Source organism: Phlebotomus papatasi, chromosome 2, assembly GCF_024763615.1.
Source record: "Phlebotomus papatasi isolate M1 chromosome 2, Ppap_2.1, whole genome shotgun sequence".
In the NCBI taxonomy this organism is placed as follows: domain Eukaryota; kingdom Metazoa; phylum Arthropoda; class Insecta; order Diptera; family Psychodidae; genus Phlebotomus; species Phlebotomus papatasi.
In genome coordinates, this window is record NC_077223.1 from 34,040,985 (window position 1) to 34,068,953 (window position 27,969).

At 33.7% G+C, this 27,969-nt stretch overlaps 1 protein-coding gene across 3 annotated transcripts; it reads left to right on the forward strand.

The window, feature by feature from the left end:
* The first annotated feature begins 670 nt into the window (after positions 1 to 670).
* On the forward strand, positions 671 to 27,358 carry LOC129803571 (zinc finger protein 729-like). Of its 3 annotated transcripts, XM_055850239.1 has the most exons (7): positions 671 to 1,088; positions 1,157 to 1,684; positions 1,743 to 1,925; positions 25,078 to 25,227; positions 25,300 to 25,335; positions 25,405 to 25,725; positions 27,127 to 27,358. In XM_055850239.1, the coding sequence occupies exons 1-7, from the start codon at positions 867 to 869 to the stop codon at positions 27,283 to 27,285; spliced, it is 1,599 nt and encodes a 532-aa protein (XP_055706214.1). In that variant the 5' UTR covers positions 671 to 866; the 3' UTR covers positions 27,286 to 27,358. The 3 variants fall into 3 exon arrangements, with proteins under 3 accessions (XP_055706214.1, XP_055706216.1, XP_055706217.1); XM_055850241.1 differs by lacking the exons at positions 25,078 to 25,227; positions 25,300 to 25,335; positions 25,405 to 25,725; positions 27,127 to 27,358 and adding exons at positions 18,863 to 19,021; positions 19,107 to 19,391; positions 19,465 to 19,685; XM_055850242.1 differs by lacking the exons at positions 25,078 to 25,227; positions 25,300 to 25,335; positions 25,405 to 25,725; positions 27,127 to 27,358 and adding exons at positions 18,863 to 19,021; positions 22,741 to 23,025; positions 23,094 to 23,320 and having other exon boundaries at positions 694 to 1,088.
* Positions 27,359 to 27,969: the final 611 nt, after the last annotated feature.

Genomic DNA, 27,969 nt, shown 5'->3' on the forward strand with positions numbered 1-27,969 from the left:
TTGACAATCAATCGGAACTTTATGCACCATTAAAAAATTCGTCTTGTTTTGACATCTTGGATAATCAAATTTCTTTAGGGGCGATAAAAGCTATTTTACCCAAAATTCCTATAACTCGGAATTCGAAATCTTTAACTTAAAATCTTTAGGCTTCTTTATCTCAGAATTGTCTCGAATCTTTAGGGTTGCCTTAGCAGAGTATTTTATTGCTAAGGCAGGAAATTTAAGCTCTAACCAAAATTTGCTGCATTTTGGCAATTAGCAAGATGCATTATATTTAACATTTGAGCTTCACTTACATGTTGATGGTTTGCTAGTCGTTTTTCGTGTCTATTTGTTAACTAAATGTTGCAATACTAAATCTCTTCTGAGAGGGGAGGGTGATATCGTTCGCCATATTGATCCTCAAGTGGCACATGGTTAACACATTTTCTTCTTCCGCTTCGACATAATGCATCCATGTAGTTTTCTCCACAAATCTGTCCCAAATCTTCTGGTCTTGGTCTATCGCGTTTATCACTGGGCTGATTTTTATTCTTGTTAACGATTTTACGTTTGTAATTACAATTTTCTTTTTACACTTCTTATTTTTAAGCTTCTCCACGGCGGAGACGGAGCGATTCGTTGAATAGGCTTTCTGAATTTGAAATCCGGCATTTTCGAAAATTACATAACCTCAATTTTAGAAAGTATTATAAAATGTAAACAAAACAATGTCCACACAAAAATTGATAAAAATTTTAAGTTTTTATGCAAAACTATGGAATAGAAAATAATTTAAAGGTGAATTTTTAAAGATCAACAGGTTTTTAAGTGAAAGAACTTGTGAAATCAAAGGAAACTACAGAACAAAGCAGGAAGGAGAGATGAGGTCTGAAATAGATTTCTTCCTGTTGAAGCATAGGGTATTTCTTGTGAAACATTTTTATCAGTACAACGGAGATTCGCTGTGTGTTAAGACTAAATATGAGACCAATTACAAAAACTGCAATGACTCCCCAAAGTTCTCATGTGATGTCTTAGTTGAGATTGTCAATCTTTTCGAGCAGACTGGAAGTGTGTTCCGGCCACTGGAAAGAGCTTTGGAGGTAAGATTTCATTATTTCTTCACCCCTTAAAATGATCAGCACATTAGGCAATGGAATAATTTTTGTAGACAACGTGTCAGCAACAAATAGAGCAAATCTATGTTAAAGTGGAGGATCCAGAAGAAGAGTCAGATAATGATGTTGAAGAACTTGATTTCCTGAACTCACCACTCCCTCCTGAACATGTTCAATTGAATGCTTTTGATAACAGCAACAGTGATATTTACAATTCTTCCCAAGAAAGCATCTCTGATGCTGATACTTTGAGTAATGAAGAATTCCCCCTGATTCATGGATTTAAAAATAAGAGAGAAGGGGAACTTAATGACCTTCCTGAATGGTGGGAGAACTCAGATGATTCCGTACAAGCAACAGATTTGGAGTGGTTTGAAAATCGCCCTAATCAAGAGGGAGAATTTCTTAATAATCCAAACAATAATATCTTCCCATTCAAATGTTCATTTAGTAATTGCCAAAAAGCCTTCAAATCCTCAATAGCTCTTAAGTTGCACAGAATCTCTCATCCTGTCGACAGAGATAAAATTTACAAATGCCAGAAGTGTAATAAAGTCTTTCTCAGGAAATATGCACTAAAGGTAAATTGAACATTTTCCTGGAACATTATTCGATAAATTAATGTCGAATCTCCTTCAGAGACATTACAAACTCAAGCATCTTCCTCTGAAGTACAAATGCCAAAAATGTGGATGTGGCTTTAGACAGGATAAAAACTACCGGAATCACTTGGAGGACCATCATGGTGAGGAGGATGTAGACTTTTTTGACGAGCCACCACCGACTTCTCCAGTTTTGAGGTCTCCATCGGTTAGTAAAAAGGTAATTATATATGTACTAAAAAAAATTAAATATAATAATAGTTATTGTGAGGTTTGTAGTAGGGCCAGTCACTTCTGAGCGGTCTCATTTTCACAGAATATGTTTTGATCTCCTTTAAATGGTGCCTAGTTCATTGAAATAATGAACATATTTTTTTAGCACTTTACTGTTCTAAAGCGCTTCTGCATTATCGACTTTCTTTTCTTTGCTGTGGTTCCTGTCTCGACTGTTTTCCTCAATCCTTCCCGTATTCTAAAATTACTAAACAGTCGTGACAGAAACCAACACAAAGATAAGTCGATTATGTAGAAGCTCTTTGACAACAGTTATGTACTAAAAAAATATGTTCATATTTCATGGGAATAGCACTAAAATGTGAGTCCGGCCAACCGGTCCTTACGCAATATTTCCGCTTTAAAAATATATTTTAACATTTTTTTAAATATATTATATGATTTTTTCCATACCCGACTTATCGTCCAAGAACCTAGAACATTAAAAATGTTCTTTTTTTTTAAATTTATTTCTAACACAATTGCACATGATCTCAAATGAGTTACCTGCAGAAAAATATTATGGATATATAAGTGATAGATGACACATCCGGCGTCCAATCCGATACCCGGACGACATCCTTCTTCAGTGATTTTGACCACTCTGGGTATCTTCTTGCGTCTTTTTAAAATCTGTTATTTGGTTAAAAAGATTTAATATTTTTGTTCACTACCACAATTTTAAGAGCCCTTAGTCGAGATTTCTTAAAAATGATTTTTTTTCTATTTCTACTTATATACTATTTTTGTAATTTTTGATTTTCATTTTTTTATACTATGGTTAGGTGGGGTATGGATCATTTTCCTAACAGTGCTACTTAAACTCTTGTTTTTGGACCGATAAAATTCTTTTTTTACTTCTTCTAAATTCATAGAATTATTCACTGTTTCATTCAGAAACATAATATAAAAATAAATTATCAAAAATATTAAAGAAAATTATAGATTAGATTAGATTAGATTATAGTAAAACGGGATAATGATACCTAGGCTTGTTGAGCCCTTTGTATCTCTTGTGCATCTTCTTTATTCAGAAGCAAATTATCAAAAATATTAAAGAAAATTTATAAAATAATGATAATACAGAAATGAGTCAGCATGCACTAACTGGGTCGCCTTTTCGCTAATTCACAACCAGCTGGCATTAACGAAAATATCACTGCTAGAAAATTTTTAGTGAAGAACCCTGATGGCACAAGATTGAAATGAGTCGATTACACTCACTTATTTAATGGATAAAAATATTATTTTTGCTTTTTCTCAAACTTGAATAGTTATATTATGCTACTTTAGTGACTATATTACGGAAATAAAAATAAAAATTATTATTTTAAGTGAATTAGTCATAAAAGATCCAGATAGCGAACCGCCCGGATTAGCACACTTGACTGTACTGCCATTTAAAACTTTTTTTTTAAATGGAATTGTGATTAAAGTGCTACAACCGCAAAAGCCATGAAACAGGTTTAAATTTAAGTATATATATGTAGGTAGTTCGGCTTCAAAGCTTTCGATTTCAAAAGAAAAAAAACTTGATCTGCAGACTTTTAACTGTCAGAAATTTTTTTTTTTTTTTTTTTTTTTTTTTTTTTTTTTGAAAGTTTGTTTTATTAAAGCAATCTGCGCTAGCAAAAGGTACAGCACAATAAACTTCATAAGCGGCCAAAGTGTACAAAACGACTTGGAGGTCAACCTCAAGGGTCAACCAAAACAAAAAAAAAAAACAATCAAGACTAAACTATAATAGCATGAATAAGTCAGAAGGTCTCATCATCAGGAGCCTTCTTTCCGATCCCTCATCAATCGCCAACTGCCCTGCGAGATCATTAGGATGTCCTAGGAGTCTGTTTTTGTAGCGTCCACTAGCTGCTACAATTTCCTCTTTTACTGTAGCTACACTGAGATCCTTGTGCAGCTGATCATTGGTCACGTACCAGGGAGCGTCCGCGATTTGCCTTAAAGCTTTATTTTGAAACCTTTGCAGGATATCTATATTTGTTTTAGCGGCTGCTCCCCAGAGTTGGATCCCATAAGTCCACACCGGTTTAATTATGGATTTATAAACAAGGACCTTGTTCTCGATCGACATCTTCGATTTTCTGTTCAGGAGCCAGTACAAACTCCTCCACCTCAAGCTTAGCTGCTTTCTTTTCGTCCATATATGGCTTCTCCAGGTTAATCTCCTGTCGAGGTGAATACCCAAATATTTGGTCTCATCAGCTTGGGGAATTTCTGTTCCATTGAGTTTGACGGGCGGGCAGACTTCCCTCCTTAGGGAGAAAGTAACTTGCACCGATTTGAGTTCATTGGCTTTGATCTTCCACTTCCTCAACCAAGTTTCAACATTCTGAAGACCCACTTGTAAATTCCTGGAAGCCTCGATCGGGGAATCAGCCACTGCGAGAATTGCCGTGTCGTCCGCAAAAGTAGCCATTATATTGAGAGAATGTTTGGGTAGATCAGCGGTAAAAATCAGATATAAAACGGGGCCCAGTACGCTACCTTGTGGAACCCCAGACAACACAGGATGCACAAGCGACTTCTCACAACCCTGTTTCACAAAAAAGGTTCTCTCGCTCAAGAAGGAATTGATTATCAGATAACAATCAAATGGCAGTATCTTCTTCACTTTGTAAGAGAGGCCCTTGTGCCAAACTCGGTCGAATGCCTGGCTAACATCCAAAAATGCGCCAGTACAATATTTCCTTCCTTCAAAGGCTGTGTGTATTACATCCACCAAACGATGAACCTGCTCGATCGTTCCATGACCAGCTCGAAAGCCGAATTGATGACCAGGAATAACACCACCTTTTTCAAGAATAGGTCTCAGTCGTGTCAGGAAGAGCCTCTCGAATACTTTTGACAGTATCGGTAGCAGACTTATGGGCCTGTAAGAAGTCATCTCTTCTGGTTTTTTCCCAGGTTTGACAAAGATCCGGACTTGAGCGACCTTCCATTGTTTAGGAAAATATCCAATTTGAAGCATAGCGTTAAAGATTTTCTGGATGAAACGAATAACCTTAGGAGAGGACTCTTTCAGGATTTGTCCGGTAATGAGATCATACCCAGGAGCTTTTTTAGGACTAATGTCAGTGCAGATGACATCCACAATTTCTTTAATAGTTATTCTCCTTAAGGGAAAAGCTAACTGTCCAGGAGATTCCAAGAAGCTATTTATTTCATCATCGTCCTCATCCATTTCCGGCCATGGACGAAATACTCCAATCAAATGGTTGGCAAAGGCATCTGCTTTGTCAGAATCACATCTCGCCCAACCTCCATCATTCCTTTTAATAGGAGGAATAGCAGTTTGTGGGCGTGTAAGCTTCCTAGTGGCCTTCCAAAGACTAAAATCAGTAGCTTGAGTTGGCGTGAGGTTTCCTAGATAATCGGCGATTGACTCATTTTTAAGATTTTCCAGCAACTTTTTGAGTTCCTTCACGGCTCTGTTGAAGTTTCTTTTATCAATAGGGTGTCTCGTAGATTGCCAGATTTTTCTCAAGTTTCTTTTCTCCCGAATTTTCTCTCGAACACTTAAAGGGACTCCGGACGCATGAGCGTCCCTAAGCCTATGTGAGGTGGACGAGCGAGCAGCCCCCTGAATAGCCTCCGTCAGCCGTTCCACTGCCTCGTCAATTTCTTGGTGTGAAGCAAGCTCCACAGGGACATCAATGGATTCATCCAACTTTTCTCTGTAACGGTCCCAATTTGTAGTCCCGTTGACAAGCGAAGGCTCCCTAGTCACAGTCTTAGCCTTAGAAAGGATCTCAAGGATAATGGGACTATGATCAGACGAAAGATCAAAGGATGACATTACTTTGCACCGCGCAGGGTCCACACCACCTGTCACACAGAAGTCCAAAAGATCAGGAACCCTTTTTGAATCTGCCGGCCAGTAAGTAGGCTCCCCCGTCGACAAGAAATTCAAATTTCCACTTTTGGCCGCTTCATAAAGTTCCTTGCCCTTTGGATTAGTCAAGCGTGATCCCCAAAATGGGTGCTTAGCATTATAATCTCCTGCAGCGATGAATCTGGTACCAAGGCTATTAAAGAAATCCCTGAACTGATCCCTCCTAATGATGTGTCTTGGTGGGCAATATACCGCTGCTATAGTTAAAGGGGCATTCCAGCATTCGATCTCTACACTTGTACCCTGCAAGAAGTCCTTTTTGTATTTTTCCTTCACGTGATGTTTAATATTTTTTCTAATGATTATGGCGGTTCCCCCATGTGCAGTGCCATCTGGGTGCTTCGTGTTATAGATCACATAATTTGGAATCTTGATGAAACTCTTATTTGTAAAATGCGTTTCGGATACCAAAAGAATATCCACGTCATGGGCAAACAGATAATTTTTGACTTCTAGTGCATGATTGCACAGACCATTGGCATTCCATATAACAATTCTTAAAACTTGAGTCATCATTATGGATTCAATTTAGTGACGAGTGTAGTCAAAACGTTTAGAATTGATGACATTTGCTGTGCAAGAGTTTTCATCATATCTCTTAGCTCTGACATGTCAGTACTATGTGATGCATTGGCTGTATGCTGTATAGTGGTTGCTGGGTTCGTGTGTGTTTCCTTCACTTGTCGCAGTGTGGCGCCAGACGCGACTTCAGTGAATGACAAAGTATCATTTCGCCGTATGTTATTGTTATTGTTTATGTTTGTGGAAGATTCACGGTGTAATTGTCTTTCTTGGCGGATTCTATGTCTCAGATCAGCAACCCTCTGCTGCCTGATCCTCTGATGAGCCTCACACCCTCTATAATTAGCTGGATGATGTCCCAGGCAGTTCACACACCTGACATCCTCGTCGCGGGTCTTCCTGGGGCAATTTTCGGACAGATGTGAAGACAGGCACTTTACACATCTCGGGGATCGATTGCAGAAAGATTTTGTATGGTGAAATCTCTGACAACGAGTACACTGAACCACTTCCCTTTTCATATGTGGGGGCTCGACTTGCACAACATAGCTGAGAAGCCGGTTCACATTGTAAATTTCCTTATTGTTCGAGCACGTGATAAGCTCGATCATAAACATTGGCAAGGGATTCCTCGTGCGTCTTTGCCTGATATTGTGCACATTTTTCACCTTGTGGCCCAGTGCCTCAAGAGCCACCTTGACGTCTTCCTCCTTGACAGAATAATGCAGTCCCCTGATGACAGCCCTGAAGCCTTTGTCGCTTTTGAGCTGATATGAATGCATATCGGTGTTCTTTTCTTTCAGGGCTTTGTAAATCTTTCGGTAAGCATCAGAAGTTTTCGACTGGATTTTCACAGTCTTGTCATGAAGTGCTTTCAGAAAGTAGTCATCCTTTGCTTGAGATTCAAGTAAGGCGACCAGAGGCACCATTGATTCCACCCCATGTACGAAGATCGGTGGAGGTTTTGGCTCCCTGGGAGAATTGTCCGGAAGAGAGTTATTCTCAACTTCTGCCTCCTGGTCATTATTCATTAGCGCCGCAAAAGCATTGCTCGTCGGAACAGCCAGCCAATAGTCCGTAACACGGGTTTGTTTTTGGCGTTGTTGGCGGGATCAGGGTCTTCTCTGCTTCTTTTAGTTGAAGAGGCAGTTGGGTTGTTTTGATTTGCCATATTGCTAACTGCTGTCAAACGGCCAGAACATCAAAACGATAAAAGCTCGGAATTCGGCCTGGAAAATTCACGCATTCGATCGCCCAACACAAGAATGTTGTTTGCGTGAATCTCCTGGACCTAAAAGAGATTTGCCAGTGGCTTCCAACAGACAAATTTTAGAAAAATACGGCACAGAGACAGTAAACAAATTTGAATCACTTGCCTGCAGATGGCGCTCTAACTGTCAGAAATAGATTCAAAAATGTTTCAATAAATGTTACTACAACTTTTTAAAACATTAGGGTCTTATGTGACCACCGCTAGAGGGGCAAAAGCGAAAGTAGATTTTTGAAAATTCTAAATTACAAAAATTTCGAAAATTGGACTTTCGAAATGTATTTAAATTTGAATAAATTTTTAGGGGTAAAGGATCGTGTTGAGTAATCTGATATTGACGGTATAAAATGGATAAAATTGGCTCGACGCGATTCATTACCCCCAAAATTCAACTCCCATTCCATTTTCTTAAATGTTTTGAAGTATATAACGTGGGTTATGACCAGCGTACAATGACTTTTGTTTGTAAACATGTTTTGAAAATTTCCCATGAGAATGAGCGAGATGACTAGATCTAGATCTCACTCACTCTCATTGAAATGTCAAAAACATGTTTACAAACAAAAGTTATTGTGCGATGGTCATTATTTTTAAAATTAATAAACTAAAAAATAAATCATACACAATTTACATTGTTGATGAACAGTTTATTCTCTCCATTATTATTATTTAAGTGGATAAAATATCGTGTACTTTTGCAATAATATAAGACAATTCAAGCCTTTAAGAATTTGGTATTAAGATAAAAAATCTGCTTTCCGACACCAACTTTTTCTCTATTTTGGCTTAATGGTTTATGTCCAACGCACAATAACTTTTGTTTTGTAAATATGTTTTCAAAATGGCGTAATGCCAAACGCACTATAATTTTTATTTTGTAAACATGTTTTCGAAACTGCCAATGAGAGTGAGTGAGGTGACTAAATTTAGATCTCATTCTCTTTCACAGGAAGCTCCGAAAACGTGTTTACAAACAAAAGTTATTGTGCGCAGGGCATTATAGAGTGACTGAGATGACTAGATTCAGATCTCTTGCACTCGTACAGAAAAGTGAAAAACATGTTCACAAACAAGAGTTATAGTGCGCTGGGCATAACTTCTATTTTGTAAATATGTTTTCGAAACTATCTATAATGCCTTAGGCTTAGGGCCTTGACAGACCTGAGGATTAGCCGAGAGACGGCTTAGCGTAACTGTATTACAAATAATGGTTAAACTACATTTCCATCATTTTCCACTAAGTCGTCACTCGGCTTAAGTCGTAAGTGTGTCTAGGGCATTAGACACACTTACAACTTAAGCCGAAAGACGGATTAGTCAGAAACTGATGGAAATATAATCTGATTATTATTTCTATTACAAATATGTTAAGCTGTATCTCGGTCGAAGTCGTAAATCTGTCTAGAAGACATACGAGTGAGGGAGATGAGTAGATCTAGATGCCATTCACTCTCATAGAGATGACAGAATAGAATTTTATCCATTTCTTCTAACCCACCCTCCGTGCCGCCATGGCCGCCCGTCAAATCATTGCTCTACCTGCCGATTTTACTCGGAGGTTTTTTGAATTTTAACGGTATATTCTAGTACATTCAGAGAAAATCTGCAGATTCTCGGCAGAATTTCTCCCTAGAAAATTTGCATAACCTCCATTACTTCACAAAAATATTGTTGATTTATGAAAAAACTGTAGAAGTTATAAAGAAAATTGTATGCTCTGCTTAACAAGCATTACCGAGTACACATTTTAGATACGTAAAAAAACTGCGAGCAAAAATACTAATTTCTTAAAAATCGCCAATCGAATGATACAAAAACACGAAATTTTGGTCGACACTCTGTTTAAAGTTTTCACTTCACTTTTCTCTACTTGTAACACGGCGTCGCAGAATTCTTTATTTTATATAAACACCGTGATATCACTAAGAATAACTCTATAGAATTTTGCAAACTTCAGTGAAAAATTTTTCCATCTCTTCTGACACATCTTGTCTGGAAAGTCTGGAATGTAGAAAAAATCTACAGAATATCTACAGAAATTCATCAGAGATTCGTCATAAATCTGCCGAAATATTCTGACGAATTTTGTCCCAAGCCCAAATAAAATTCGTAAGAATATCTACAGAATTTATCTGCAGATATTCTGTAGAGGTGTAGATTTTCTCTACAGAAATCTTAAAGATATCTGCAGATATTATTTGACGGGCGTCTTAGCGTCGAGATCAACAGGGGGAGAATTCTGTAACTCTATGATCACCTGTCAAAATTGGTGAACGCTTCACGGAAGGATAGCAAAAGAGATTCTGTAACTTGCGATAGCTTCACGTGAAAGGATCAATTTGAGGTTATGTGTTTCACTTGTGAATTTTTCGGTGAAGATGATGTTACTTCTCGGTGAAGCCAGTGAAAATTTTTTCCATATTCAGCTTAAAAACCAACAATGCATCCTTCATGACACTCAATTGTAGTGTTTTTCATAGTTACTTAGTTGAAATATTGATGAAAATCTTAAATTTCCCTAAAATTTCAACACACTTCCCCTCTCGCTTTACTTAAAGTTACAGAATAACTTTTCTAGCAGTCGCGAAGGGACGGAAGCTCGTGAACCTTTCACTAGTGAAGCGTTCACATAGTTAGAGAATTCATACCCTGGTTTAATTGTACGCATGATACCATTTCTCCAGGCTCGTAGTGAGTCGAAAACGTGTTGAAGTGCACATGGCAATTGGTTGAGATCAGTGGCAAAGACAATTAGAGCCAGTGCCCCAATAGCTTAGTTGGTAGAGCATTCGCCTAGACAGCGAAAGGCCTCCAGTTCAAGCCTGGGTGCACGTAGGAGTTTTTCCTGTCTTTATTTGGGTTAAATCTGTGGATTGGGAATCACTTGTTCTGATTGTTGCTTTTTGTGGACAAACACAAAATTTCTTGCGATTACATACTAAGCGAACAGAAGTCTGTACAATCACTTTCACAACTAATCCCTATCACTTCAGTTTTATAAAAAGTTCACTATAAGTGTGAATTGGCAGAGTTAACGACACTATTTTCATTTTCACTTGTTTACAACACAAAAGTAATTCACCGTTGGGCATTACATAACAACGTTTTTTATCAGAGCTAATACTATTTTTAAGTCATACTGATCTTTATTATATTTCTTAAATTTACGTTTTTTCTATTCCCAACCACATTCCATGTTTGGGCGCTACCACAATACTTCTAGGATCTACAATAAAGGGAATTGGTGTTTTAGGGCACGTGTTAAAACGATATTTTGAAAGCAAATGAGCTAATCCGATTTTGGTCTGAAGAATACCAAATCGCATTCCCACACAATTTCTCGGACCTTCACCAAAAGGAAGCCAAGCGTAATGATGCCGGTTTCTAATGTTATCTTCAGTAAATCTCTCTGGATCGAAGTTTTTGGGATTGGGATAGATTTCTGGATCATGATGAATTCCGTAAACAGGAATATTTATAATAGTTCCCTTTTCAATAACATGTTCCGACCCAGGAACTTTGTAATCCTTAACGCAAACTCTAAACAGGTTGTCCAGCGTTGGATACATTCTAAGAATTTCTGAAGACAAAAAAAAGTAAATGGGTTATTATTACCTCACGTCTGATATTTTTTTGTCAAAAACTTACCGTTGATTATTTGATCGAGATACTTCATTTCTGCACAACCTGCATAGGAATATTCTCCATTGTATTTCATTAAAACATTGTTTATTTCCTCCCTGACTCTATCCTGAATATCCTGATGCTTAGCCAGTTCGTAAAGAGTAAATGTTATAGTAGATGAGGGACCCTCAAATCCCGCAATGAAGAAAAGGAATATTTGTGCTGCAAGTTCTTCGAATGTAATTTTTCCTAAATCTGTATCGTCACCCTCAAGTTTTCCTGTATTTTTGATTTGCAGCAAAAGTGATAGAAAATCATTCCTTTTTACATTATTCTTCTCGCGATACTCAGTAGTTTCTTTAAGGAGCTTTATGAAGAACTCTGAAACTTCTGGTTTATTGATTTTCATTCTCAGCATTCGACCCAAATTTTGGAACATCATTACGAAGAAATTGGTTAGAAATCCAAAGTATGAAAATTCAAAAACCTTCTTTCCAATTACTCGAAATTCCGTATTTGGATCTCTCAAACTGTTGCATTCAATACCAAAAGCACAATTTCCAATAACATCAGTCGTAAATCGTGCTATAATATCCCTAATTTCAATCATTTCCTTCTTCTCTGCAAAAGATTCTAAATAATTTTGCATTTCCCTGGCAACATCTACCATCGTATTGTGCATCATTTTCATTTTTCCTGATGTGAATGTAGGGCTTAGTTTATTTCTTAAGCTCCTCCAACGTGATCCTGTTAGAGCAAATAGTTGACAAGATAGGGGATCATCTTTTTCGTTAACATAGGCTCCCGAATCTTGAAAATAATTAAAATCTTTTACCAAAATTTTCTTTACTAGATCTAAATCAGTTGGTACTACAACAGGTTCAGTAAAGAAATAGATTCCTCCAAAAACATCTTTATCCTTTAGTTCTTGGTAAGCTGCCGTATAGACTTCACTTGTATGTTTAGATTTGCCTATGTCTTTTAAAATTCCAAATGGAAATTTAGGTTTCACATAAGGGACTCCTCTTTTTTCCCAATACTTGTACTTGTTCTTTACATACAAATATCCTGTTGCGAATAGAGTCACTATTGTTAGAAGAATTAAATTCCAATCCATTTTTAAATTGATTGAAAGTAGAGCAATGATTTTGTGATACACGAAACTTTTCTCGGTGACAACTCTGAATATACTAATGAAATATTCTTAATATCATTTTATACATGATTACAAAGAATTCAATGTCATTTTAGTGATTTAATACGGTCTTAAGCAATAAAATCAGTGATAAGCCCAGATAAACTTATGGTAGCTGTAATTCTCTGCAGGTGAACCTCGGAGGGTTTCCTATTTGCCCTATTTGCGTACAAATTTGATTGCAAGTTGAATTTCGAGTTTATATGAAGTTACCACTCGTCGTTGTCTATTTTAAATAATTTAGTTTGAGTACAGAAGGCAAATAAAAGAAAAAATATATAATAAAAGTAGGTTAATAAGTACTAAAAATATAATAATGCCAAGTTATTTGCACTTATACAGGGAATCCCTGGATTGTGCATATTTTCGGGATTGAAGAAAATCGCGCGAAATGGCTTTATACAAACTTTTTGAAATGCAACGATTTTTTATTCATGTGCATATAGATATTGAGTTTACACACTCATATATAACGTAAATTGCATGAAAATCCCTCAATAATGCAAAATCACATCAAACCTAAGACAAACCATGCCAAATTTGAGCATATTTGATTCATTTGATAATCATAATTAAACTTGAAAAATGACAACAAACTTTTTTCAAATGTAACCGCTGCCCGAATTAAAAAGTAGCCCGATCTTAAAAGAGCCGAATTTGCGAGAGTCTACTGTAATTCTAATGGAAATTGCAGATAGCTGTACTGGTAACATTAATCCCGCTTATTCACGGTGCCATGACGAATATTTTTGCGCCAAAAAGACATAATAGGAAGACATAAAAAGAAATTGTCTTCTTGATATCCTTGTCAGAAGAAGGGTAGCTCTTCACTACACACCCTTTTACTTGAATCTTACAAAAATACAAAGAAACTAAATGCAAATATCACATCAAATTGAAAGTTCTTAAATCGCGAGCAATGCAACTGTGAGAGAGAGATAGGGACACAAATAATTCACTTCACAAACGTCTGGCGGCGCTGCGGTTGCGAAAAATTTCTAAAATGCGACAAAATATTTTCTTCTCTAATTTATGCTTATTAGCAAGTCGTGTACCTTCTTGTAATACGTACTTTTGCATTCCTCATTAACCAAAATATTCTTGTACAAAAGGATTTTTCTCAAACCTATCCTGAATTTTGGGACAGCTCAAAAGAATATGAGGCTTCCAGCTCAAAAGCTTGTAATATCGACAAGTATTTACAATCAAGCCAAATAGCTGTATTAAACTAAATTATAAAAAAGAATTTTCTTGTGAAAATTACTATAAGGAATTAAGCAATTTTAACATTAAAAAACCTCTCATTTTCTCTACGTGAATTTTCGCGGCACTTCGAAGAATCTCAACAGGCAGCACCAAATTCACTTCGGCTTTTATTTTAGCTCAGGCCTTACATGCTCATTGCAATTATAAATTTCATGAAACCCCAAGTGAAAACCTCTCAATAATGCAAAATCACATCAAAACTAAGACAAACCATATCAAATTTGAGCATATTTGCTTCAAACTTGAAGAATGTCAACAAACTTTTTTCAAATTCAACTGCTGCTTGAATTATAAAGTAGTCCGATCTTAAAAGAGCCGAATTAGCGAGAGTCTACTGTAGTGTAAGACATTAGCTTTAATATAATAAAATTTCAGCCCGATCAAATAAATCTTGCCGAAAAACCGCAAGTCGATATCTTTATTCGCTCATTCTCAAAAAAAAAAAAAAAAAAACGGTTATATACGACTTAGCGAACGAATGGTCAGGAAAATTACTTTTTGGCGGCTTTAACGTGTATAATAATCCTGCTTTAGGAGTATCAACAAAACGTGTATGGTATGTACAAAGTTTGAGTTCAATCTGACGAGAATGAATTTTACCTCGGGGCACAGAAACTGAAATTGCAAAGAATCTCAGCTAAAAATGTAAATATTTTACAACACGTGCTGTATTTTTTGTGGATTTTAGCGAAGGATTACATTATCATTGCGATTTATCAGGTAGTTATTTTACTTTTTCGGTTCGAACCATAATTTTTTTAAGATCATCATCTTCAGAATTTAATTGTTCTCAACATTTTTTTATTGCTGAATAAGGGAATACTACAACATTGATCAAGCAAACCACTAACACTAATAATTAGATATTTAGAAGAACATAAAGGTCGTATATCTAATGAAAAATAGACACTTATTTACTGCTCGAACTCTACATTTGCTTTTTTGACGAATTTTTATTTGTTTTTTTCTTATCAGTATTTTTATTTACATCTGCGGGCTTATATTGTAGAGAAGATAAGATGTCTAGATTTTCATTTACACCATTGTCTTTAGATCCAAAGACAATGATTTACACCTAAATATCCCGGGGTCTTAAATATCTTGTCTTAAATATCTTAAAATATCTTTGTTGACAGTTGTAGTTCGTCAATTCTAGAGAACAGTCAGGCATTTCAATTCCTTTAGCTTTATCTCAGTGAAGAATGTAATCAGATCGATAGAATAGGAACTATATTGTATACTGAAATACGGTAAGAATAGTTTTGTTTAATTTACAGGTTCCATAATACAAATAATTTGCTACACAGAGAAAAATTTTGAGTTAGAAAAAATTAAGAAACGTGGTTTTGAATCAAGAGTACAAGAATTTCAAACTATTTTCCCCTATAATTGAGATATTTTGCGCTTGAATTTCTCTAAAAGAGTATGATAGTTTAAAAAATAGAATAAATTGTGCTTAATAATAGGAGAACAGTGGGTTTGAATTTAGCGAATCGCAGTTTTGAACACTGATAGAGCATACAAAAGTTTTAAAGTTAGAAGGTCATTGTTTTGATTTTAGAGTATAGAGGATTCGAGTTAAGACTATTGTGGTTTTGATTTTAGCGAAATCATGGTTTCAAAATAAGAGTATAGTAGTTTTGAATTCTATTAGACTATTATGGTCTTGATTTTAGAGTATCATGGCATTGATTTTAGAGTATCATGGCTTTGATTTTAGAGTATTGTGGTTTCGATTTTAGAGTATTGTGGTCTTAATTGTAGAGTATTGTTGTTTTGATTTTAGGAACTTATGGTTTTGATTTTAGAAACTTATGGGTTTGATTTTAGAAACTTATGGGTTTGATTTTAGAAACTTATGGGTTTGATTTTAGAAACTCATGGTTTTGATTTTAGAGTATTGTGGTTTTAATTTTAGGGTATTGTGGTTTTGATTTTAGAGTATTGTGGTTTTGATTTTAGAAACTTATGGGTTTGATTTTACAAACTTATGGTTCTGATTTTAGAAACTTATGGTTTTGATTTTAGAAACTTATGGGTTTGATTTTAGAAACTTATGGGTTTGATTTTAGAAACTTATGGGTTTGATTTTAGAGTATTGTGGTTTTGATTTTAGAGTATTGTGGTTTTGATTTTAGAAACTTATGGTTTTGATTTTAGAGTATCATGGTTTTGATTTTAGAGTATTGAGGATTTGATTTTAGAGTTTCATGGTTTTGACTTTAAACTCTAAAATCAAAATCATGATACTCTAAAATCAAAACCATGGTACTCTAAAATCAAAACCACAATACTCTAATATCAAAACCATGATACTCTAAAATCAATACCATAAGTTTCTAAAATCAAAACCATGACACTCTAAAATCAAAACCGCGATACTCTAAAATCAAAACCATAAGTTTCTAAAATCAAAACCATAAGTTCCTAAAATCAAAACCACAATACTCTAAAATCAAAACCATAAGTTTCTAAAATCAAAACCACGATACTCTAAAATCAAAACCACAATACTCTAAAACCAAAACCATAAGTTTCTAAAATCAAAACCACAATACTCTAAAATCAAAACCATAAGTTTCTAAAATCAAACCCATAAGTTTCTAAAATCAAAACCACAATACTCTAAAATCAAAACCACAATACTCTAAAATCAAAACCATAAGTTTCTAAAATCAAAACCACAATACTCTAAAATCAAAACCATAAGTTTCTAAAATCAAACCCATAAGTTTCTAAAATCAAAACCACGATACTCTAAAATCAAAACCACAATACTCTAAAATCAAAACCACAATACTCTAAAATCAAAACCATAAGTTTCTAAAATCAAACACATAAGTTTCTAAAATCAAAACCACAATACTCTAAAATCAAAACCACAATACTCTAAAATCAAAACCATAAGTTTCTAAAATCAAAACCATAAGTTTCTAAAATCAAACCCATAAGTTTCTAAAATCAAAACCACAATACTCTAAAATCAAAACCATAAGTTTCTAAAATCAAACCCATAAGTTTCTAAAATTAAAACCACAATACTCTAAAATCAAAACCATAAGTTTCTAAAATCAAACCCATAAGTTTCTAAAATCAAAACCACGATACTCTAAAATCAAAACCACAATACTCTAAAATCAAAACCATAAGTTTCTAAAATCAAAACCACAATACTCTAAAATCAAAACCACAATACTCTAAAATCAAAACCATAAGTTTCTAAAATCAAACCCATAAGTTTCTAAAATCAAACCCATAAGTTTCTAAAATCAAAACCATGATACTCTAAAATCAAACCCATAAGTTTCTAAAATCAAAACTACAATACTCTAAAATCAAACCCATAAGTTTCTAAAATCAAAACCACAATACTCTAAAATCAAACCCATAAGTTTCTAAAATCAAAACCATGATACTCTAAAATCAAACCCATAAGTTTCTAAAATCAAACCCATAAGTTTCTAAAATCAAAACCACAATACTCTAAAGTCAAAACCACAATACTCTAAAATCAAAACCATGATACTCTAAAATCAAAACCATTTTTGCTACAAATTCAAAACTATTTTTCTCTAAATTTAAGAGTAAAAGAGTCTACATTCAAAGCTACTGAATTTCAAAACCATCGTACTCTAAAATTTAAGAAAATGCTCTTATAGAAATTTTTTCTTAATTTAAGCAAAATTTAAGCAAAAAATTGCTTGGAGCAAAATCGAAGCCTTATTTAGAGTATTTTTTTCTTGAATCTAGAGGGTAATTTTTCTCTGTGTAGTTGGGAAGCATTTTCATAAATATTTCTCCTCAAAATAGACCAAAAACAAACCCTATAGATAAATTATACGATGTAGATAAATTCATTTTGTGGATCAAGTAAGGTAAAGTGCCCTCGAGTCGGCCGATTCCTCGACTCGACCGGTGGTCAATATTTGAATGTTTTAATGATGAATTTCTATAAAATTATCACTGATTCGTATTTATTTATGGAATAATTGATCTATTAATGTTAGATCATACACCAAATATTAGTGCAAATATAAAGAAATTGAATAAATAACTCTACCGATCGAATTGAGGAACCGGTCTTATTAACCGCTTTTATTTGCATTGTGAGACTTTACGAAGGTTTTCAATAGTTTACCCCATAATCTGATTTACTTCAAGCTAATCAAACTTTTTGATCTTCTTAAAGCCGCAATCTAATGTTTATCGCTAATGCAATCGACAACGATATATAACGCCTTAATTTTTTAACCCTGTAAAATTTCCACCTACCGTCTCACCAGGAGACCTGCCTTCAGTCAGGGGTGGTATGATAACTTTTCGACACTATCGAAACGATAGTATCGATAAATCTATATCTGTTGTATTAAATAAATGTCGACTTTTGACGGATTGTTGGTCTATTCCTTACGACATTCTTAAAAGAATGAAACTGTTGATAAACAGTTATATTAGTTACAGAAAGTGCAGCTATTGTTTAAATTTTTCAGAATCGACATTCGATACTATCGAAAAGAAGTTGTCATGTCACACCAAGGGTGGAATGATAACTTTTCGATACTATCGAATCGATAGTATCGATAAATCTGTATCTCCTAAATTAAGTGAATGTTGACTTTTTACGCATTGTTAGGCCATTTATTGTGACACTCTCAAAAGAATTTGACTGTTGATAAATATCTGTATCAGCTACAATACGTGCAGCTATCGTTTACATTTTTGAGAATCGACAGTCGATATTATCGAAAACAAAGAAACTAGAGAAACTACGTTTGAGGTTTCACAATTTATTTCATATATCTGAGAAGCATTATCAATGCAACCCTTTTTATACATGACTGAAAACCGTTTCTTTTTCTTAGAAAAAAGGGAGTGGGGGCAAAAGCACCTTTCGCAAAAAACGAAATTTTGCATTACAAAAAAGAATACAATTTAGTTCAAGCAGAAAACGAAAAAATGCATTTCAGAGAATCAACAAATTTTTGTACATATTACTTTTTTTCGTTAATAGTGTCCACTAAATATATAAACTGGCTTTTTGTTTTTGAACTAACAATTTGTCAATTCGTATTATCGATTTTGTGTTTGGTTTTTCAGTTGTACGTTAATCGTCCTTCCAATGAAAGATACTTTTGTGGTAACTGCTCACAAGAGTTCAATCGGAAGTTTTTGGTGTCTTCTCACGACTGCTCCAATAAGAATATGAAGCAGTGCAGTGAATGTAGATTACTAATCCTTAAAAGCGAATTAGATGAGGTATGTTTGTCACTTAATTTTCTTAGTATTTATTTATAGTATTCCTAGTATTTATTTTATTTCTTTTATCTTAATTTCTCTTTAGCATTTATTGTATCACAAACATAAGCGAATAAAGGGCAATAGTGTGGGCGAAAGTGGAATAATCTGTGACATTTGCGGCAAGTATCTTAAACTTAAACGAAGTCTTGAGCCTCATATTAGAAAGTGTCACAACAAAATCGCTCTAAAATTCAAATGTAAAGCTTTTGGATGTGACAGGTCCTATCCAAATGAGAAATTCCTAAGACGACATATGGATCGCCACAAAGGGAAGATATTCAGTTGTGCTATGTGTAATTGTGATTACAAGGACAAACAATACCTAAAGGTAATTTTAATCATACTATGGGCTTCATATCACAGAAAATTCTAAATGGTATTTTTTTTTATTCTTATTAAAGCTTCACATGGCCAAACATCATTTGAAGAGTGATGCTCCTTTTAAATGCTCAGAATGTGGGAGACCTTTTTGGTTACCAAGACCCTATCGAAATCATATGCATATAATTCACAACATAGATGTTCCATATTTCAGGAAGAAACGACAGACGACTGAAGAGACAAATAACTAATTTGTGAAAAAAATCTGTAATTGCTTGAATTGAATTAAACGAATTTAAAATAATATCTTGTTTTAATAACAAAATCGATTTAAAATTAAAATCAAACAATTGACAACACAGATTCCTTCCGGCTGTATCTCTGGATGATTACCCATCCTTTAACTTCTTCTAACTTGCCATTTTAACCTAAATTATCAAGTATATTAAAAAATAATTATTTTATTATTATATATCATCACTTTTTATGCATAAATAGACCATTGTAAACTTTAGAAATGTGCACACCATTCGCACCCACCATTTATCTCTCGAATGATATAACTTCAAAAAATAACTGGGTTAAAATAAGTTAGTTGCGTGTATTTGACCATTTTGAGTAAGTTTTACAAAAGTGTCAAGAAACTTTTGACCGATGAAAAATGAAGGTTATGTCAATTGTCGATAAAATTGGAGGATTACAATGGGTGTAATTATGATAGAGTTGCCACATTAAAATTATCATTCATCAAATATAGGATGGACACAGGTAGAATTTATGAATTTGCCACCACCCACAAAAACAGTGTCCCCAAGTAAAAATATTTTTACATAAATATTAGTACTGATGTGATGAACCCTCTGTGTGCCTATGATATTAGTTTTCCTGAACAGCGACATTAATTAAGAAATTACTTATGAAATATCATGTATCGAAATTACAGTTTAGGACCCATTTTTATTCTTGCTTCCTAAAACTAGGAAAAAAGAGCTAGGATCCTATTTTTTTTAGAAAATGTAAGGTTTAGCACCAGCCATTGAAATATATTGTCATAACTATTGATTAACATATAGGAAAAAAATAGTTATTATTAAGCTTGGATCGTATCAAACATGGGCACTTTCCCCTACATTTCATAACGTTTAAGCCAAACATTTGAGCATTCTGCAAAATACAGTAGGTGTCAAAAGTTTATTGCCTCATGTATGCTCGGGAAACCAGATGCAAAAATCGATAGAAAAAATTGCTTTTTAAAATTTTTCGTTTTGAAAATTAGTTGACTGTAATCCGTAGACCTTATTTATGTATTTCGAAAAAAAATCTTTTTTTTTCATATAAAAATAATTATTTTCCAATTTTATTTTCATTTTTCATGCATCAAAAGTTTGTTGCCTCATTTGAAAAGTTACTCAAAATGGTCAAAAACATGCAACTAACTTAAAATTTACCGGCTATTTTTTGAGTTTTTATCATTTGAGAAGTCAATGGAGGATTTGAATATTTTTAAAATTGTCTGTGGTAAATACATGTCTTATAAGAGTGATGATAAATATCAAGAAATAATCTGTTTTTTGATAATTCATAATTTAGGTTAAAATGGCATGTTAGAAGGAGTTGAAAGGTGGAAAATCGTCCAGAGATACTGCCGGAATGAATCTGCGTCGTAAATTACCAAATTTTATGGAAAATTACGAAAGGTTACACATAAAATATTCAAATATTATATTGATGAGGTACGAGCACATCTGAAAAACGCTACTGGCAGACCTAGGGTATCGACTCAGAGGGTTGATAACAGCATTGTAAGTATCTCTGATAGTGACCCAATGATGTTTGCTTAATAAATTGAAAGATAGTTGGTTACTGAAGGTACACAGGTCCTTACTGTTACAAAAACAAGCCTATTTTGAAAGAAAATGGTAAGAATGTATGGGTAGCTCGCAGTATTCCTTTAGTAAGCAAGACCAATCTGTATAAAAGGTTGTAGATTTACTTGAAACATGTGAAACAAGTAAAACTACAACCTTTTATCCAGATTATACAAACTAACCAATGGAATATTACGAGCCACCCAAACATTCTGAGCAATTTCTCTTAATTTTTATAACAGTAAGGACCTGTGTCCCTTCAGCAACCAACTGATTGTAAATTTTTGGAGTAGAAATCATAAGGTCACTATCAGAGATACAAATAATACTGTAATCGACCCTCTGAGTCGAAACCCTAGGTCTGCCAGTAGCGTTTTTTAGATTTGGTCGTACCTTATCATCATTATTTTGACGATTTTATGTATATCCTGTAGATTTTCCATAAAATTAAACAATTGACGACGAAGAATTATTCCGGCAGTATCTCTGGACAATTTCCCTCCTTTTAACTTTTTGTAATTTGCAATTTTTAACCTAAATTATAAATTATTAAAAAAAACAGATTATTTCTTGTTAGTTATCGATACTTTTATATACATATATTTACCATTGACAACTTTAGAAACATACAAACTCACCATTTGCCTCTCATATGACATAAACTCAAAATGTAACCGATTTACATAAAGTTGGTTGCATGTTTTGACCATTTTGAATTAGTTTTTTTAAATGAGGCAACAAACTTTTGATGAATCAAAAATGATCAACTTTTGGAAAACAATAATTTTTTATATGAAATAAAATTAATTATTTTCCTTTAAAATATATAAATACAATCTACAGATTACAAGCAACTAATTTGCAAAAAGAAAAATTCGAAAAAGTAACTTTTTCTATCAGTTTTTGAATCTCGTTTCCCGGTCATACATGAGGCAACAAACTTTTGACACCTATTTTACGTTTGAAGTTTCACAATTCATTTCATAAATTTGAGAAAAATAATACTCCGCCTGTCCCAAAAAAGTCATACATTCTTTCATATAAAATGAACTAGAAAACGTACGACTTTGTTCAGGACGGAGAGAGTACAATTTAGTTCAAATATCAAGCAGAAAAATACATTTCAGAGAATCAACAAATTTTTGTACATATTATTACTTTTCCTTAATAATGACCATTAAATATATAAACTGCTGTTTGTTTTTGAACCAAAAATTTGTCAATTCGTATTATCGTTTTTGTGTTTGGTTTTTCAGTTGTACGTTAATCGTCCTTCCAATGAAAGATACTTTTGTGCTAACTGCCCACAAGAGTTCAATCGGAAGTCTTTGTTGTCTTCTCACGTAAGGATGTGCGGCTCCAATAAGAAAATGAAGCAGTGCAGTGAATGTAGAAGACTAGTCGTTGAAAGCGATTTAAATAAGGTATGTATGTCATTTAATCTTCCTAGTATTATATACATTTTTTTTAATCTAAATTTCTCTTCAGCATTTATTGTATCACAAACGTAAGCGAATAAAGGGCAATAGTGTTGGCGAAAGTGGAATAATCTGTGACATTTGTGGCAAGTGGCTTAAACTTCAACGAAGTCTTGAGCCTCATATTAAAAAGTGCCACAACAAAACCGTTCTAAAATTCAAATGTAAAGCTTTTGGATGTGACAGGTCCTATCCAAATGAGAAATTCCTAAAACGACATATGGATCGCCACAAAGGGAAGATATTCAGTTGCGATCTGTGTAATTTTGATTACAAGGACAAACAATACCTAAAGGTAATTTTAATCATACTATGTGCTTCATCACAAAAATCTAAATGGTATTTTTTTTATTCTTATTAAAGATTCACATGGCCAAACATCATTTGAAGAGTGATGCTCCCTTTAAATGCTCAGAATGTGGGAGACCTTTTTGGATACCAAGACTCTATCGAAGTCATATGCATATAATTCACAACATAGATGTTCCATATTTCAGGAAGAAACGACAGACGACTGAAGAGACAAATAACTAATTTATAAAAAAAAAATCCTGTAAATATTTGAATTTAATTAAACGAATTTAAAATAATATCTTGTTTTAATAACAAAATTGATTTAAAATAAAAATCAAATAATTAAAATCAAGCAATTGACAACACAGATTCCTTCCGGCTGTATCTCTAGATGATTACCCATCCTTTAACTTCTTCTAACTTGCCATTTTAACCTAAATTATCAAGTACATTAAAAAATAATTATTTTATTATTATATATCATCACTTTTTATGCATAAATAGACCATTGTAAACTTTAGAAATGTGCACACCATTCGCACTCACCATTTGTCTCTCGAATGATATAACTTCAAAAAATAACTGGGTTAAAATAAGTTAGTTGCGTGTATTTGACCATTTTGAGTAAGTCTTACTGCGTTATCACACTTGCACATTAAAATTTTAATGTGATTCTCATTAATTGTCACTTGTGAGCGTCCAAATATGTTATTTGTGTCTTTGAGTCACTTAATATTTGGGGTTTTTCTATTTATTGATAAAGAAGTGGACTTGGCATACAAAAACAAGTTTAAATTTACCTAAAGCATAAATATTTTTCACATTAAAAAATTAAAGAGAAAATCGCATTAATTTTTTGCATTAATGCTATAAATCAATTTATATCAAATTTTGCGGGCCAAGTCTACCTTTTTATCAACAAATAGATCAAATTTTGAATATAAAATGATTCAAACACACAAATTACACATTTGGACTCTCACCAGCGACAATTAATGTGAATCATATTAAAATTTTAATGTGCAAGTGTGATAACACAGTTACAAAAGTGTCAAGAAACTTTTGGCCGATGATAAATGCTCAACTTTGGGAAAACAATTACTTTTGATATGAATACAATTAAGTTTTTTTTAAATACATAAATAACATCTACGAATTACAAGCAACTCATTTGCAAAAAAAACTGAAACGTTATTTTTTCTATCATTTTTCCATCTGGTTTCTCGAACATGGATTTGTCAAGAAACTTATGGCCGACACTGTATTTCTGATTTTCCGTTTTATATGCCCACTACCGCGAGATTCGTATGATGGTAAAAATTCTAACATTGTGCTGTTTGCTCAGTTTTGCAAATCTACAGAAAACTGTTCTTTCTGCAAAAAAATACATTTCAAAACGTTTAACCCTTTAATGACGAGACACTTTTAACGGACTGAAAATCAACAATAAAAATTAAACTGAGAAACATAATCAATAATAAGTCTTACATCTAACCTTGGAAAGTCCAACAGAGTCTGATTCGGTGTATTTTGTGCTTCTATGAACGATAGGGACAAAAATAGCCCAAAAATTTAAGTAATTTTTCTGACAATACCAATGAATAATATTTTTCGCTTTAATGAAAAATATTACGTATGAGTATTGTACTTTTTACTGCCAAAAGGGTTTTGCTTAAAAAAATTGAAAGTATAAAAAAATAAATAAAATCACTTATGAATTTGAAAATTTAAAAATTCGCCATTTTTGAGCTTAAATTTTTACTACATAGCAAATAGCTAGAGACTTGCAAAAAATATTCGAGATTCCTTCAACCTTCTACTTTACCATTAAGTACAGACATAAGAAAAAACTAACTTTAGGTAGTCAGTAAAAATTATTTTCTTTATGGGACACCGGTGTTCCAATCGTCCTTAAAGGGTTAAGCCAAACATTTGAGCATTCTGCAAATAGGTTTCCCGCTACTAATCTGGCTCACTGCATAAAACAGCTAGGATTTTAAACTTTATAACACAGCCTTTTTCTTTTCTTCATTGTAAAAATTTATTTTTTAAGGAATTGGAACAGGAGGAGGAGAGTGTCGTTAGTGAGTTCAATAGCCAAGAAGAAAGTAAACCTGAGAAAAAACTTAGAAAAAAGCGACCCGAAAAATTTAAAACTTGCGAAGTATGTGGTAAAATATGCTCAACCGCTCGTTATAGAAAGGTACTGTTCATAAATTATTTCATTTCGTTCTTAATTTAAATGATAACTATTTTTGCATCTATTATTCTTTAGCATACAATGACTCACACTGGAGAGCGCCCGATAAAAGTATGATCTTCTTTGACTATATGTTTTTTTTTTATTAAATCTGTTGCTGACAAATAATTTCAATTCAAGTGCAATATCTGCGGCAAAGGATTTATCTACAGTTCAGGCTACCATACTCATATGCAAGTGCAGCACAAAGGTATCAAGGCTAATGTAAAGCGAGCAATGTGTGAAATCTGCGGGAAGAAAGTGACGGGAGAAAAAGTTTTAGAGGCTCATATAAAGAAAATCCACGAGAGGCCTGAACAAGAATTTAAGTGCAAAGTATCAGGATGTGGCAAGTCCTATCCAAATGAGAAATTCCTCAGGAGACACATGGATCGACACAGTGGGAAAATGTTCAAATGCACATTTTGTGATATGCAGTACAAGGACAAATCACAATTGAAGGTAAAGAGAATTAGTGATATTCTAATGAAAAATAAACATGTTTTTTGTAGCACTCTACTGTTCTCACGTGCTTCTGCATTGTCGACTTTTCTTTGTGTTGGTTCCTGTCTCGACTGTTTGTTCTAATCCTTGTTTTGTTCTAAAATCACCAAACAGTTGTGACAGAAACCAACACAAAGAAACGTTGATAATGTAGAAGCACTTGAGAATAGTTTGGGTAAATGTCCTAAATCAAAACCCTTTCCAGACGCTTTAACTTTGAAAGAAGATTTAACACATTCTTTAAGTTCAGATTTTTTCTGAAGAAAATTACATAAATTTGCTCCTTGACTATTCTAGAATGTTACTGTTTAGTGAAAATTCTTTAGATATAACTTGAAAACTTCTTAAATACAAGAAAAATACGCGAACGTAAAATGCTACTATTGGAGACATATTAATCCAAATGGAGACAAGGGAATGTTTCTAATTGGAGACAAACAGTGTAAGTGAAATCGCGACGAAAGGCTTCCAAAACCTTGTTAAGTTGCTCTTGAGTGCAGGATTTGTTCTTCTGGTATTTTCACCTTTCCCCTTTCAGAAAATCTCGCCAAAAAAATCATATTTCCGGAGTTTTCTATTGAAGCATTTGCAGACACTTCAGAAAACCCCCTTTTGTTCACGAAATAGGTAATTATTTTATTTGAAAATTTCACGTACCATTAACAATAAAGATTAGCACTTAATTTAACTAAAATTAGCCAGAAATATGACATAAATGTTAAACAAAACGAATAAACAACAGTCACTTTATTGTGTTTTTCTTTGGAAAACATGGTCGATCGATGAAAAATTCGATGGTGAAAATGTACGCTTTTAATTTTTCTGAGAAATTAACAAATTAAAATTTGTGAATATGAATGGATTTTCGCTTTATTTGGAGCAAAATTAACTAAATAATGAAACTGTGGTATAGAAAATATATAAATATAATAATTTAGTTCTGTATTTATCATGAAAACAATGATGTTTCCATTTGGAGTAGCAAAAAATTTCCATTTAGAGCAGGTTTTGAATTAACTTAATTTACCCTAAGTGCAAAAAAACATGTTCCTTTTTAATTGCAACAGTACAAGAAATCTTTCTCCTGCACATTTTTTAGCCTCTTACTAGTCTCAAGTGGTTCTGCATTATCGACTTTTCTTTCTTTGTGTTGGTTCCTGCTTCGAGACTGTTTTCCTCAGTACTCGCCGTGTTCTAATATCACCAAACAGTCGTGACAGGAACCAGCACAAAGTCGATTAAGTAGAAGCACGTGAGAACAGTAAAGTGCTAAAAATCATGTTCATTTTTCTTTGAAATGGCGTTATATTTATTTATTGCTTCAATATTTAATCTTTTTTTTGGTTTTTTTTTTTAAAGATTCACATAGATAAGGTTCACTTGAAGACTGAACCTTCATGGAAATGTGAATTGTGTGGTAAAGGTTCATGGCATATCAAAGATCATCGGACTCACATGCACAAACTCCATCAAATTGAAGTTCCTTTTTTGAGGAAAAAACCACGCGAAAATACTTAATAACTGAATTTTTTTAACAATAAAATTGTATTTAGAAAACAGTCAAATAAATTATTTATTATCGATAGTAAAAGTTATAGAATCTATTTATTTTTTCATTGTTCTGTGACCTCTGTGAAAAGCAAAAGACTCGAAGATTTAACTGCAATTTCTAGGGACTAAGGATTTGAGGTTTCACGTTGATGAATGCGTTTGATCACATGGCATGTTAACTGCAATCTTATGCCTTAGACACACTTACGACTGAAGTCCAAGTGGAAAGTTCTAAGTGGAAGCTAACTCGCGACTTAAGCCAATTTAGGCGATTATAGTGAATAATTCTTATACGTGAATTGTGAAATAAATTTAACACTTCGTAGAACCCGTAGAACCCAAACTAAAAGTGTCACGGAGGGATCAAGTGGCAGCCGCTGCCATTTATCGGATTTTACAAAATATTTTGATATTTTTATATTTTTACTTATATTTTAACATTCGAAGCTTTAGTCAATTCTTTTCTGATGTCTGAATCAGAAATTTCGTCTCCTTGGTTACTGCTTATATCTAAAGATTTCTAACCATTCGATCTTTTCATCTTTATCAGGATCATAGAGTAATGCTTTTTCATCGGACATTTCACGGTTAAAGTAATTCACTGAATTTTCATTATTTTTCTTCTCAATAATTTGCAAAAACACTTTCAAT